General features: G+C 40.6%; 1 protein-coding gene across 3 annotated transcripts in view; it reads right to left on the bottom strand.

Moving 5' to 3' along the window:
* Positions 1-14275, bottom strand: part of LOC137426512 (D-aspartate oxidase-like) — a 93282-nt gene that overhangs the window by 14466 nt on the left and 64541 nt on the right. The window contains exons 1-2 of one of the 3 annotated variants that reach the window (XM_078779373.1): positions 6770-6790; positions 6499-6675 (exon numbers count right to left, since the gene is read on the bottom strand). In XM_078779373.1, coding sequence (XP_078635499.1) covers positions 6499-6673 — 175 coding nt within the window. In that variant the 5' untranslated portion in view covers positions 6674-6675; positions 6770-6790. Of the gene's footprint in view, positions 1-6498; positions 6676-6769; positions 6791-14275 lie in introns of those variants that run through there. The other 2 variants (XM_068115098.2, XM_068115099.2) reach the window with 2 other exon arrangements.

Raw genomic sequence — 14275 nt, 5'->3', positions numbered from 1 at the left:
TACTCTGGTCTGATGAATCGAAGTTTGAACTTTTTGGATGTAAGAGATGCCAGTTCGTACACCAAAGACCTGGAGACCGTTACGACATGAAATGTTTGCAGCCTACTGTTAAACACGGCAGAGGAGGGCTCTGTGACGGTCTGTGGTTGTATCTCTGCTTTTCGTGTTGTTATATCACAGGAAAACCTGTTAAAATCAGTGGGACGTTAACAAATGAGAAGTACAAGCAGATACTGCAGCACCACACATTTCTTAGTGGAAATCATTCAATCGGAAAAGGATTCATTTTCCATCAAGATAATGATCCAAAACACACTTCCAATAAAGTAAAACAGTATTTGGAGAACAATGTTGCAGCTGGTGTTGCACTCCACCGATCTGGGCTTTTTGGCAGAGTGGCCAGACGGAAGCCAAACAGTTCAATCTTGGTTTCATCAGACCACAGAATCTTGTTTCTCACAGTCTGAGAGTCCTTTAGGTGCTTTTTTGCAAACTCCAAGCAGGCTTTCATGTGTCTTTCACTGAGGAGAGGCTTCCGTCTGGCCACTCTGCCATAAAGCCCAGATCGGTGGAGTGTTGCAGTGATGGTTGTCCTTCTGGAAGTTTCTCCCATCTCCACACAGGATCTCTGGAGCTCAGCCAGAGTGACCATTGGGTTCTTGGTCACCTCTCTTACCAAGGCCCTTCTCCCCCGATTGCTCAGTTTGGCTGGGCGGCCAGCTCTAGGAAGAGTCCTGGTTGTTCCAAACTTCTTCCATTTAAGAATTTATGGAGGCCACTGTGCTCTTGGGAACCTTCAATGCAGTAGAAATTTTTTTGTAGGCTTCCCCAGATCTGTGCCTCGACACAATCCTGTCTCTGAGCTCTGCAGGCAGTTCCTTCAACCTCATGGCTTGGTTTTTGCTCTGATATGCAGTCAGCTGTGAGACCTTATATAGACAGGTGTGTGCCTTTCCAAATCATGTCCAATCAATTGAATTTACCACAGGTGGACTCCAATCAAGGTGCAGAAACATCTCGAAGATGATCAAGAGAAATGTGAGGCACCTGAGCTAAATCTCAAGTGTCATAGCAAGGGGTATGAATACTTATGTCAATGTGATATTTCAGTTTTTTTTCTTTTTAATAAATTTGCAAAACTTTCTAAAATCCTGTTTTCTCTTTGTCATTATGGGGTATTGAGTGTAGATTGATGAGGGAAAAAATGACTTTAAACGATTTCAGCATAAGGCTGCAACATAAAATGTGAAAAAAGTGAAGGGATCTGAATACTTTCGGAATGGACTGTAACTCAATTTTGAGCATCCGCAGCCAATTGGGCAGCATGCCACACTTCTATCCATGCCGAGCACTCATGGCAGCGTGAGCGAATCACCGCATCCAGTGGGACAGTAATTTTGTTGGGGAGTTACTCATTCAATTTCAAATTATGTTCTAAGGGATTATAAAAGCCAACGTGTCTATTTTCCCAGAAATCGTGACAGTTTGAATAACCAACAGAAAGACCAAGTGAGTTCAAAGTGTGTATTGAAACGACAAGGGAAAAAACAAAAAAAAACAAGGAGGAAACGATGACAATTCTATTTACAATAAATGGAATATGTACACTGGGGATTTGTACGGTGGCAGATCCTTAAATATCCTATCTTAGGGCCTCACAGTCACTCCAAAGAAGAATAGTGCAGGAACCACATTGGAAAAAGTGCCTTATTTAGTGATTCCGTTCACGCATCAGTGTATATACCTGAAACCTATATAGTTTGGTGGAGGGGTCCTATGGGCAGTAAATATGCCTGGTTTTAATTCTAGATAGGTGTGCATTACCGATTTATAAGCATTTTGCTGATTCATTTGTGTACACCATTTCCACCACTTACTGAATTTGGTATAACGTATCTACATGGACAAATATACAGCATGGGTAGCTTTGTATGGTATCAAATTGACCGGAAAGACATACTGCACACATAGAGTACCATCATAAGGCCTTATCTTAGCTTTTCATTCTTCAAGCCACCAAAAACTTCAAAATTTTGTCAAAATTCCGTTTCAGTTTAGGTTCTAGTCCCCCATCATCACCCCAAAAGTATATGACCGATTTATATGTTTGATACACCAAAATCATCCCCATTTATTACAGTTCAAAATAAGATCACATAATCAAGAAATGTATACCATTAATAAACTCTCAGTGAAGCAAAACTAAGGCTACCCCTTTAATTTTCATGAAAACGAAAATGTCCATATGGCATACATATATCATGTATATACATATGTTTTCAGATCTGGCGCCCGGTTCATTCCAGACTATCACATACTAACCTGGGTATTCATTTTACTTATTCTTTAGAATTTAATTACATTTTTTATCAGCGGCAAAAGGTGAATAAATTTTCGTTTAATTGTAAATCAATGACCTAGATATAATAATAATAATAATAATAATAATACATTTATTTTATATAGCGCTTTTCAAGAAGCCCAAAGACGCTTTGACAGAGTACAAAAAAACAAGTGCAAAAAGACAAAAATCAACAGGTAAATAATCAAAGCAAAAGGAAGGAGAAGGAGAAGAGATAGTCAGGGGTTAAATGCTGTGGGTTAAATGTTGAATGCAGTGTTGAACAGGTGGGTCTTGAGTGATGTTTTGAATGTGGTGAGTGAGGAGGAGGAGGAGGGGGGGGGGGAGGTCAGGAGGTTGGTACCAGCAGAGCGGAGGTTGCGGGTGGGAGTGTGTCTGGAGAGGAGGTCCGTCAGGTAGGATGGGGCCAGGTTATGAAGGGCTTTGTAGGTCAAGAGGAGGATTTTGTACTGGATTCTCTGGGGGATGGGGAGCCAGTGAAGCTTGTAAAGGACGAGCGTGATGTGGTCACGGGTCCGGGAATGGGTGAGTAGATGGGCAGCGGAGTTCTGAATGTATTGGAGTTTATTGATGATTATTGAGGGTGAACCAAAGAAGAGGCTGTTGCAGTAGTCCAGACGGGAGGTGATGAAGGCGTGGATGAGATATGTTTATTATTATACTTTTCGTTTGTATTGCAGTACGTTGAAACCGGTGTCCTGCTGCTCTGCTGCTGATGAATCCTACTCCCTAGTAACCATGGCGTCTAACACGGAACAGGAGGAGATTATTGAGCCTACAGCGGTGATGCCTGTTAAAAGGCGCAAGTTGCAGACGAATTGGTTAAAATGCCTATTCTGCCGAGGTACTGACGGTTTGTCTAACGCTAGTCATCAGGGCGTTGCGAAAGTATGTTCAGCCCTTCAAAATAGAATTCAGATTGAAACCACTGACATTACAGAATGACTGCAATCAGAAGCAACAACAACAAATCTCAGTGATAAACAGGCAAAATGGCACAAAAACTGTTATGCTTCATTCACAAACCAAACCAACATTGACCTTGTCAGGAAACGCTACATGGAAGCCACTGCTGCAGTAGATGCGGGTGATACGAGTTCAAGCACAAAACCACTGACACGCACAGTAATACATAAGGTTGACTGGAAGCAGTGTATTTATTGCCAGAGTCGTAAGCGTGAAAAAGTACACCAAGTCCAGTCAGATGAAGTAGTTGCAAGCATCCACAGTCAGGCAAAGAATGCTCAAAACCTCAAATGCAAAATTGGGGAAAATGATTTGATAGCATAAGAAGCACATTACCATTCCTCTTGCAAACACAAAGCAGACAAAATCAGCCGTTCTATTCACCCCAGTGAAATCACTGGGATTACAACTGACCAGTTGGGACCAGTCAGTTCTGCGGCCATGGAAAACGCACTGCATGAAAAACATACTTGAAGAATCCAAAACTACTCAAGAATCTTGGCCGCAACCCCAATGTTGACACGACAGATATCAAGCTCTTTGTCATCAAGTTGTACAGTTCAACTACAACTGCGACTTCTATCAATGATCTTCACGTCGAACTGTTCCATCGAATTAATGACCCAGAAAAGTTACCTCCCACTCATGATTCTCTGTTGCTGCACATTCAAAGATGCAATTACCAAGCCATGGTGTGGTACAGTGCAGTTGTGTCCAAACCTGATCTACCCCAACCAGAGGAATGTGGATGGGAATTAGACGAAACAGGATTATCACCAAAACTGATGACCCTGCCACCTGTTCCTTCAGCGTGCACAGAACTGTTGACATGTGGGTGCAGAACAAAATGTACATCCCTTCGTTGTACATGCTGGAAGTTCAATCTGTTATGTAGTGCTGCTTGTGGATGCCGACAAGAGTGCCTCAATAGTCATCGCTTGTCAGACGAGGACAATTCCGATGAAGACAGAGTACAATTAAGTGGCTTTTATATCACGCATTATTTGACTACATTAGATAAATGTGTTTATTTTCTTGTTTTGGTTAATGATATAACGAGACTACTGGGAGTGAAATTTGGTTTTAATCTGACGTGTCATACCACATAATCAAAGCTAAGCAAATAACATGTCGATTTCATAATCGAGATTAAAATATACTAGTGTAAAGCTAAGTAAGCTCTACAATGGCAGTACTTTTGTTTCATGTATTTCTCTTCTTAGCTAAACATATAAAGTTTAAATGTGTGGGATTCAAGTTACTATGGTATAGTGTAATATTTAGTTACAATCACTGTCACAAATCAAGTACATGACCCTCAACCTTTGGATATCAGTTTATTAGAAAATTGTTTGTTACATAATCGAGATTAATATAATATTGTAAGGCTAGGTAAGCCTTATAGTTGCATTTATTTAATATTCTATTGTAAGGCTATGTTAGTCTTTTAGTTACATTATATCAGTTTAGTATAGGAGTGTTAAATTTGCTCCATAATATACTTTACAGTTACAAGATTAATAATTTTACTACTGTAAAGCCATTTAAGCCTTATAATTACATTATAACAGTTTATTATAACCTTATGGCGGGGCGGAAGTATCTCACCTTCGAATCATACTTGTTAAATAAGGATTGTTTGACAGTATTAAATGTCATTTTGTGGCCTGCAACAACAACAATCTGTTTTGTTTAATTATTGCAATAATTCTTTGGTTTATTTCTTGTTTTCATGATTCAGACAAGCTCCAGTATCCTTTCTAATTTAATGTTAGCAACCGACATAAATATTAATACACATTTTTGGACATTTTCGTTTTCATGAAAATTAAAGGGGTAGCCTTAGTTTTGCTTCACTGAGTTTATTAATGGTATACATTTCTTGATTATGTGATCTTATTTTGAAGGGTAATAAATGGGGATGATTTTGGTGTATCAAACATATAAATCGGTCATATACTTTTGGGGTTATGAACAAAATGATGGGGGACTAGAACCTAAACAGAAACGGAATTTTGACAAAATTTTGAAGTTTTTGGTGGCTTGAAGAATGAAAAGCTAAGATAAGGCCTTATGGTGGTACTCTATGTGTGCAGTATGTCTTTCCGGTCAATTTGATACCATACAAAGCTACCCATGCTGTATATTTGTCCATGTAGATACGTTATACCAAATTGAGTAAGTGGTGGAAATGGTGTACACAAATGAATCAGCAAAATGCTTATAAATCGGTAATGCACACCTATCTAGAATTAAAACCGGGCATATCTACTGCCCCTAGGACCCCTCCACCAAACTATATAGGTTTCACGTATATACACTGATGTGTGAACGGAACTCACAAAATGGATATCTGGTTCCTGCACTAGAAGACCAGAGAGGGAGAGAGATCACAGGACGGTAAAACCCAATTGCGGCCTGCGTGGGCAGCGCAAGTTCTGTGCAACGGCCAATGAAATGGAGTGACGAGGCAGGCAGGCACCTGGATCAAACTGCTGCAGCACCTTGCGGCTGGACAATGAGTGAATGGGGTTGGTGGGAATATAGGCTCCGCCTCCACTTTACAGATTCTTTGAAACATCTCACCGAACTCTTGACCAGACCTGACCTGATTCCTGTCCACCAGTGGTTTTATCATGTCGGGCAATGCCCCGCCCCGTGACGTCGCCCAGACCTGCCTGCTCTATGCCCATTGGTGGTTTAGGAGCCACTCAAAACCGAAGCCCCACCTCAAACCGTCTCGGTCCCTCACAAATGCTCAAGAGCGTGCAAAAACTTGTGCCTCGGTTGATCCGTCAGGCCGCTATTCCCCAAAAGCACATCAAGGATGGACTTACAGAAGATAAAACATTAAAAAGGGGTTTAGGGAGAAGGGTTTTAGAAACAAACATTGGAAAGGCAGACGACAGCCTTTTTATACACATGTCGACACATGTTATATTGCAATTAATGCACCTCACTGTTATCCAAACATGCACGATGGGAATATCTATTTCTAATCTATACATTGTTAACCCCTAAAAGCCATTTCCACAACAATATATATCCCACCTAAAGTATATATTGTACATCATTGTACTGTTCAAATGGATAACCAATACTGTTACCTTTACCTTGTCAAAGGTTGTGTATCCCTTAACTAGTCGTGTGGACTGTTCAACATGTCGTACCTGGTATTAGAGGACACATCACCATACCAGCAGCAACATTGCTTGTAGTATCTGGAGAGGTATGCGCAGCGACAATGGACACCGTGGCATTTAGAAGCTTTTCTTTTATTTGTAGGGCAGTGGCACATCCCACCACTCCGGCTCCCACCACTGTTACACGAACAACGTCCTGCATATCTGTGCACACAAGTCATACCCAACACCGAGAAGAATCGCTTGTTGGCCAATGACGTTAATGGTGGAGTAACACTGTGCTGAGCCATAGTTTTACCTTCATGAACACCAAATGCTACGGAATGAAAAGGGGAAGGGGAGGACAGGCTCTTTATTTAGCAGCTTCACATGGGTTGCTCCATGACATACTAATTCCTCGTCCAGTCACAAGGTCTTTGCCAGCTCACATTCTGAAATAGCATTTCACGTGCCTCGACTGTTTATTTGCGAACATACTCCATGGCAGTGGTGATTGCACTTAACTTGGGGGTGGGGGGACGAGGGGAGCGGGACTGCCATTCTGGTGGATTTCTGGCAAGAATGTTCCATCTTGGAGAACGGGATTGTAAAGTCTTTCGAAGGGAATGCAAAGCCGGCATTTGCATTCAGGTTCGCAATGTTAAAGATCCCATGTTTAATTTTTTCAAAATGTAGGCCATTGTGCATTTGTACATCACTTGGCGGACTGAAACACCCATATTTATCGTCAGACGTACAAACATTGGCAGATAACTCAACCCCTCTTGTTTATTCTTACATCCGTTTCTCTCTCTCTCTTTCTCTTTCTCTTTCTCTTGAGTGTAAACATCGTCCTGCTGTAACTTTTTTTTTTTTTTTTTTGGACACAAGATCGAGGCTCGTGAAAGAACTAACATTAATCACAAAAAAAAAACGGACACATAAAACATATAATAAGGGGAGCGGTAGACAAGATGGGGAGAGAGGGGGAAGCACACAAGCACAACATTTGAGAGCAGGGACATCGGGAGATCTGTGGGAGGGAGAGGGCTTGGTGGGAGGAGGCGTGGGAAAGGGGGGGGGGGGGAGTAGAAGACAAAGACTACCAACCTGCCTGCTGTGAGTGAAAGGCCCTCACAATCAGCTTCATCGCGGGAGATTCCAATGATTCTGAAAGCTTTGGTTTCAACAGCGTGAAGCCGGGCTAGGTGTGAGGCAGGAGTACCAGCCCAGAGGGGAGAGCAGTATTCCATTGAGCTGCTGATGAAAGCCTTGTATGTGGTGAGGAGCTCAGGTGTGCCAAGGAAGGACTTCACACGATGGAGGATGCCCAGTTGGTGACTGGCTTTGGAGGCCAGCAACTGCCTCACCACAAGCTTCAGTGTACCATGGACGGGATGAAGGGTATGACAACTGAAGACGAGATGGGATAAATCTGTGCATGAGAGAGAGCAGTTTACTTTGGAAGAATTCCCAGGGAGAGTTGATGTCAGAGGTGGTAGAGATGGGAGACCAGTCCAGATGATTGATGGCTGCTTGAAGACCTTGCCAGTCAGCCTGAGTGAAATGCCAGACTCGTCGACACTGAGGAGGCTCTCTGAGAATGGCCAGAGAGATGTCCACTTTAACAAGCACATGATGAGAAGAACCGATTGGAGCAGAAGAAGAGCAGCAGACATTTGCAGGGAAGTTTGTCATAACCAAGTCTAGAAGAGAAGATACTCCATTGGCTGAGATCCGGGTCGAGAAATTGACAGATTGTGTCAGTCCCAATGAGTTGCAGAAGTCCTTTGCAGAGGTGCCATGGCTGGTGAGAGGTACCCACAACCAGCCAGCTGGCATGATGACAGTTGAAGTCGCCACATATGAGGAAGAAAGAGTTGGGATGAGTTGATAGAACTTGGTCCATGTTGTCAGACAGCGAAATGTAAATGGAGTCATCACTGTTTGGAGGATGGTACAGAACATATATGAACAAAAGGTGGGAGTGGAGAGGAAGCCATAGCCAGAGGTACTCCTGGGTGTGGGGTGGAGAGAGGGCAGTGCAAGGAGAGTGAGGAAGAGAGTTTTTGATAAAGATAGCAGCCCCAACACCAGGACGAGGCTCAGGTCCATCATACCGGAGGAGGGAGTAACCAGGAAGAGATATTAAGGAATCAGAGACATCTTGAAGGAGGAAAGTTTCTGTTAAGCAGATAAAGTCTGGATCGTCAGAAGCAACCTGAAGGGAGAGATCAATCAGGTTTGAGCGAAGGCCCCGGATGTTTGAGGTCCATACCGTTAATGAAGAGGGAGGGGGAGCATCGGGTGCAGGACAGGGGAGGGGTAGGGTCAGATGAAGGATGAGAGGGGGAGGTAGGGAGAGCTGTTGATGGTGTGTCAGAGATTGCAAAAGAGTTAGAAGAAAGGGAAGGATGAGAAGGACAAAAGGTTTGATGGTGATGGGATGAGTCACAGTGAGGGGTAGTTTGAGGAGGGTGGCGGGGCAGAGGAAAGTATAAGGTTGGAGGAGGTGGAGGTATGAGATAGAAGTGAGATGAAGTGGGGAGGAGGAGGAAGGGAGAATTGAGAAAGATGGTAAGGGGGGGGGGGGGGAAGATTTTAAGGGGAGGGATTGGGGGGGGGGGGTTTGAATGGGAGGGGCAAGGGGGGAGTTTTGAAGGGGAGGGGCAACGTGGGAGATTTGGAGGGGATGGGGGAGTTTAGGAGGGGAGGGGCAAGGGGGGAGATTTGTAGGGGAGGGGTGAGGGGGGAGTTTAGGAGGGAAGGGGCGAGGGGCGAGAATTGAAAGGGAGGGGTGAGCGGAGAGTTTAGAAAGTGGATGATTAATGACAAACGAACATTTATAACAAACTGGGATTTTGATTTTCAACTCAGATATCTGTTTAAAAACGAGAGAGGAAGGGTGGAATGAAGGTTAGTTTAGAGCAGGGAGGGAGGAAGAATTGTAAGAGATTGAATATTTTTTCGAAGTGGCATGAATTGGAGAGGAAATTGAAAAAAGCCTTTTAAATAGGAAGAAAAACAGTGTTGTGATATACCACTGAATAAAACATTGCAGGGGAAAGTTTAAACATATTTAAATAATATATAAACGAAACCGTGAAAGACAATCTTGTATTCACAAAATACCGACGGGGAGAGGGAGCCTAGAGGGACAACCACGTGTCACATGAACAGGGCAAAAGGTGGAAGAAAATGAGATAAAGGGGGCGGGGCGAGACAGCGCACGTGGAGATAAGCACACGACAAGCACACGATGAGACCACAACACACGTGGAGAAAAGGAAAAAACAATAGTTGATCAACTGGCCCTCGTCCATAACACCACAAGGCACCATAACACCCTGGTGACACCACAAAAGGAGAATCCAGTAAATCGGCCTCTACCAGCCTGGGTCACCCTCGTGGTCACTGCATTAGCCTTTTGCTACGCTGGGTCTAGATCACCGGGTGCCATAAATCCAGGTACGTTTATCAATTATCATATCGTAAATTGCATCCGGTAGACACTGAGATTCAACAACACCAGTCAGGTAAAGAGTATGTCTCTACCCTGGTCTCAACCATCAGCACCTTCCATATTGTATCATCATTGAAAGGCATATAACTTCGGGATAAATAAATAAAAATGTACAGTACCACTCAACTGGATTCTAAAACGACTAGCTTTTAGAACGCACACTTTAAAATAAAACCAACAATTACCAAAATGATTCTTCCTTTATGCCTAGTGCTGCCCAGAGACTGGTATTGTCCAGCATACCATATACACCACCATGAAGGACACTTAAGAGCCTGTGCCACCATTTGTAAGCCTGCAATGTTAAGTATTGTGGATAGTTAACTAGGGTTGTTTAAAGGTAAATTTGCTCGATTCCATTCCTACCCTCACCAAAGGACAGGGTATTTATTGCATTTGGGTCCGTTTGTTTGTTTGTCTGCACAGAATGTGCTAATTTAGGTAGTACACAGCTCGGGGTAGCCAGTAGTACACAACCGAGCACGTCTATAAAGTATGTACAATTACAATGAGTACGTCTCTAAATTATGTACACTAGCATGACTCGGTGCACTCCGCGCGCCTCACCACACGTCGTTTCAGAGGGGTAGGCATCTTTGACCATATCGGTGTCTTTTGGATATTCATTGTGTTTTGGGTCTTTTGGATCCTCTGGGCCTTTAAGGGTATTTCGGGTCTTTGAGGTGTTTTGGGTCTTCAGGGTCTTTTGGGTATTTGGGGTCTTCAGGGGCTTTTGGGTCTTAAGGGTCTTTTGGTTATTCTTGGTCTTTGGGTCTTTTTGGGTCTTGAACCAGCATCATTAACAAATGACAAATTGCGGGTGTTACAACTATCCTCCAAGAGGCTTCACGTGGCTGCAATTTGCAGATGCCGAGATGACCCATTGCCTCCACCTAAGGAAGGTACTTAAACACCTGGCACGTGGTGCACAACTCCGGGTGACAACCACTCTGGGTCTTTTGGGTGTTCAGGGTCTTTTGGGTGTTCGGGGTCTTTTGGGCGTTTTGGGTATTCGGGGTGTTTTGGGTCTTCGGGGTGTTTTGGGTCTTCGGGGTGTTTTGGGTCTTCGGGGTGTTTTGGGTCTTCAAGGGTGATTTGGTGGTCTTAAGGGTCTTGGGGGAATCAAAGGGTCATCAAAGGTCTGAGGTGTCTCAGCAGTCTTAACGCAATTAAGAGGGTTAATTATTAATTAAGAGGGTGGTAATTTTATTTGAAGAAGAAGAAGACGTTTAGGTCGCATATAAACATAGCGACATACATAACCAAAGACGTTGCTCGATTATAATAAGATTTAGAATGTGAGTACGTCTATAAAGTAACTACAACAAGTACAGATACATTCAAAGTACACCACCCTCATGCCAAATAATTAAATAACCTGCAGCGCGGCATTGCCGGGACGCTTCAGGCGCCCGGCAATACCGCAGTGCAGCTCATTGAGGCTGCATTGGGAGGGAGAGGTGTACACTAATTGATTGATTAATCGTATAATTAAAATCAATAAAAGATTATCACAAAATATTTTCTTCATCAATTGGCTAATAGCATAACTAAACCACTAGTGCTTCGTCCGAAGATGTATCTTTTAGAAATTTAATTAAATAAGTCATTAATAAAAAAATAAATAATTAATTGATTAATCAACAAATAATTAATCGATTAATCAATAAATAATTAATCGATTAATTGATTAATCAATAAATCAAAAATATCCTTGATAGCCACATCACTTGGTCACTGTCATGTCCAAATATTAGCTTTCCAGCTCAAAAGGTGCCTGAGATATTGGCCAAATGAGAAAGAAAATAAAGAAATGCTTAATAATGAAAATAAATAAATAATAATCATTAAAAAATGTAATTATTAATCAATTCGGTCAGAGAACACATAAACCACCACCATTTCATCAGAATCTGTAACTTAAAATATTTTTTTAGTCATTCATCGAATATTTAAATAATTAATCGATTAATTGATTGATTAATTAATAAATCAAAAATAGCCTTTGCAGCCAAATCACCTGGTCATTGGCATGTCCAAATATCAGCTTCCTAACTCAAAAGGTGCCTGAGTTAATGGTCAGAAGAGAAAGGAAATTTGATTAATTAAATAAGTACTTAATTAATCGCTAATAATTAAATAACTCCTCAATTTATTGATTTATCAAAAAACAAAAAATACCGTTTTTGACAAAGGACTTGCTCACTACTGTGCCGAAATTTCAGCTTCCTAGCTCAAAGGATGGCTGAGATATCGCCCGGACAACCAAGAAACAAACAAACAAACAAGAAAGAAAGAAAACAAGTACAAACAAGTACACATACATTCAAAGTACACCGCCCCCATGCCAAATAATTAAATATCCTACAGAGCGGCATTGCCGGGGCGCCTCCGGCGCCCGGCAATACCGCAGTGGAGCTCATTGAGGCTGCATTGGGAGGGAGAGGTGTTCACTAATTGATTGATTAATTGTATAATTAAAATCAATAAAAGATTATCACAAAATATTTTCATAATCAATTGGCTAATAGCATAACTAAACCACTCGTGCTTCATCCGAAGATGTATCTTTCAGAAATTTAATTAAATATGTCATTAATAAAAAATTAAATAATTAATTGATTACTCAATAAATAATTAATCGATTAATCAATAAATAATTAATCGATTAAATGATTAATCAATAAATCAAAAATATCCTTGATAGCCACATCACTTGGTCACTCATGTCCAAATATTAGCTTCCCAGCTCAAAAGGTGCCTGAGATATTGGCCAAATGAGAAAGAAAAGAAATAAATGATTAATAATGAAAATAAATAAATAATAATCATAAAAAAATTAAATTATTAATCAATTTGGTCAGAGAACATATAAACTACCACTATTTCATCAGAATCTGTAACTTTAAAAAAAAAATTTTTTGGGTCATTAATCAAATAATTAAATAATTAATCGATTAATTGATTAATTCATAAATCAAAAATATCCTTTGCAGCCAAATCACCTGGTCATTGGCATGTCCAAATGTCAGCTTCCTAACTCAAAAGGTGCCTGAGTTAATGGTCAGAAGAGAAAGGAAATTTGATTAATTAAATAAGTACTTAATTAATCGCTAATAATTAAATAACTCCTCAATTTATTGATTTATCAAAAAAAGAAAAATACAGTTTTTGACAAAAGACTTGCTCATTATTGTGCCGAAATTTCAGCTTCCTAGCTCAAAGGATGGCTGAGATATCGCCCGGACAAACAAGAAAGAAAGAAAACAAGAAAGAAAGAAAGAAAACAAGTACAAACAAGTACACATACATTCAAAGTACACCGCCCCATGCCAAATAATTAAATATGCTGCAGCGCGGCATTGCCGGGGCGCCTCCGGCGCCCGGCAATACCGCAGTGCAGCTCATTGAGGCTGCATTGGGAGGGAGAGGTGTACACTAATTGATTGATTAATTGTATAATTAAAATCAATAAAAGATTATCACAAAATATTTTCATAATCAATTGGCTAATCGCATAACTAAACCAGTAGTGCTTCATCCGAAGATGTATCTTTTAGAAATTTAATTAAATAAGTCATTTATAAAAAATTAAATAATTAATTGATTACTCAATAAATAATTAATCGATTAATCAATAAATACTTAATAGATGAAATGATTAATCAATAAATCAAAAATATCCTTGATAGCCACATCACTTGGTCACTCATGTCCAAATATTAGCTTCCCAGCTCAAAAGGTGCCTGAGATATTGGCCAAATGAGAAAGAAAATAAATAAATAAATAAATGATTAATAATGAAAATAAATAAATAATAATCATAAAAAAATTAAATTATTAATCAATTTGGTCAGAGAACACATAAACTACCACTATTTCATCAGAATCTGTAACTTTAAAAAAAAAATTTTTTTTGTCATTAATCGAATAATTAAATAATTAATCGATTAATTGATTAATTAATAAATCAAAAATATCCTTTGCAGCCAAATCACCTGGTCATTGGCATGTCCAAATATCAGCTTCCTAACTCAAAAGGTGCCTGAGTTAATAATGGTCAGAAGAGAAATGAAATTTAATTAATTAAATAAGTACTTAATTAAACGCTAATAATTAAATAACTCCTCAATTAATTGATTATTCAAAAAACAAAAAATACCGTATTTGACAAAGGACTTGCTCACTACTGTGCCGAAATTTCAGCTTCCTAGCTCAAAGGATGGCTGAGATATCGTCCGGACAACCAAGAAAGAAAACAAACAAGAAACCAGAGTGAAAACTGAGTACTCTCTTTCAGCG

This window comes from Myxine glutinosa, chromosome 5, assembly GCF_964187855.1.
Source record: "Myxine glutinosa chromosome 5, kmMyxGlut1.1, whole genome shotgun sequence".
Taxonomy (NCBI): Eukaryota; Metazoa; Chordata; class Myxini; order Myxiniformes; family Myxinidae; genus Myxine; species Myxine glutinosa.
This window is presented reverse-complemented; position numbering and strand designations above follow the sequence as displayed.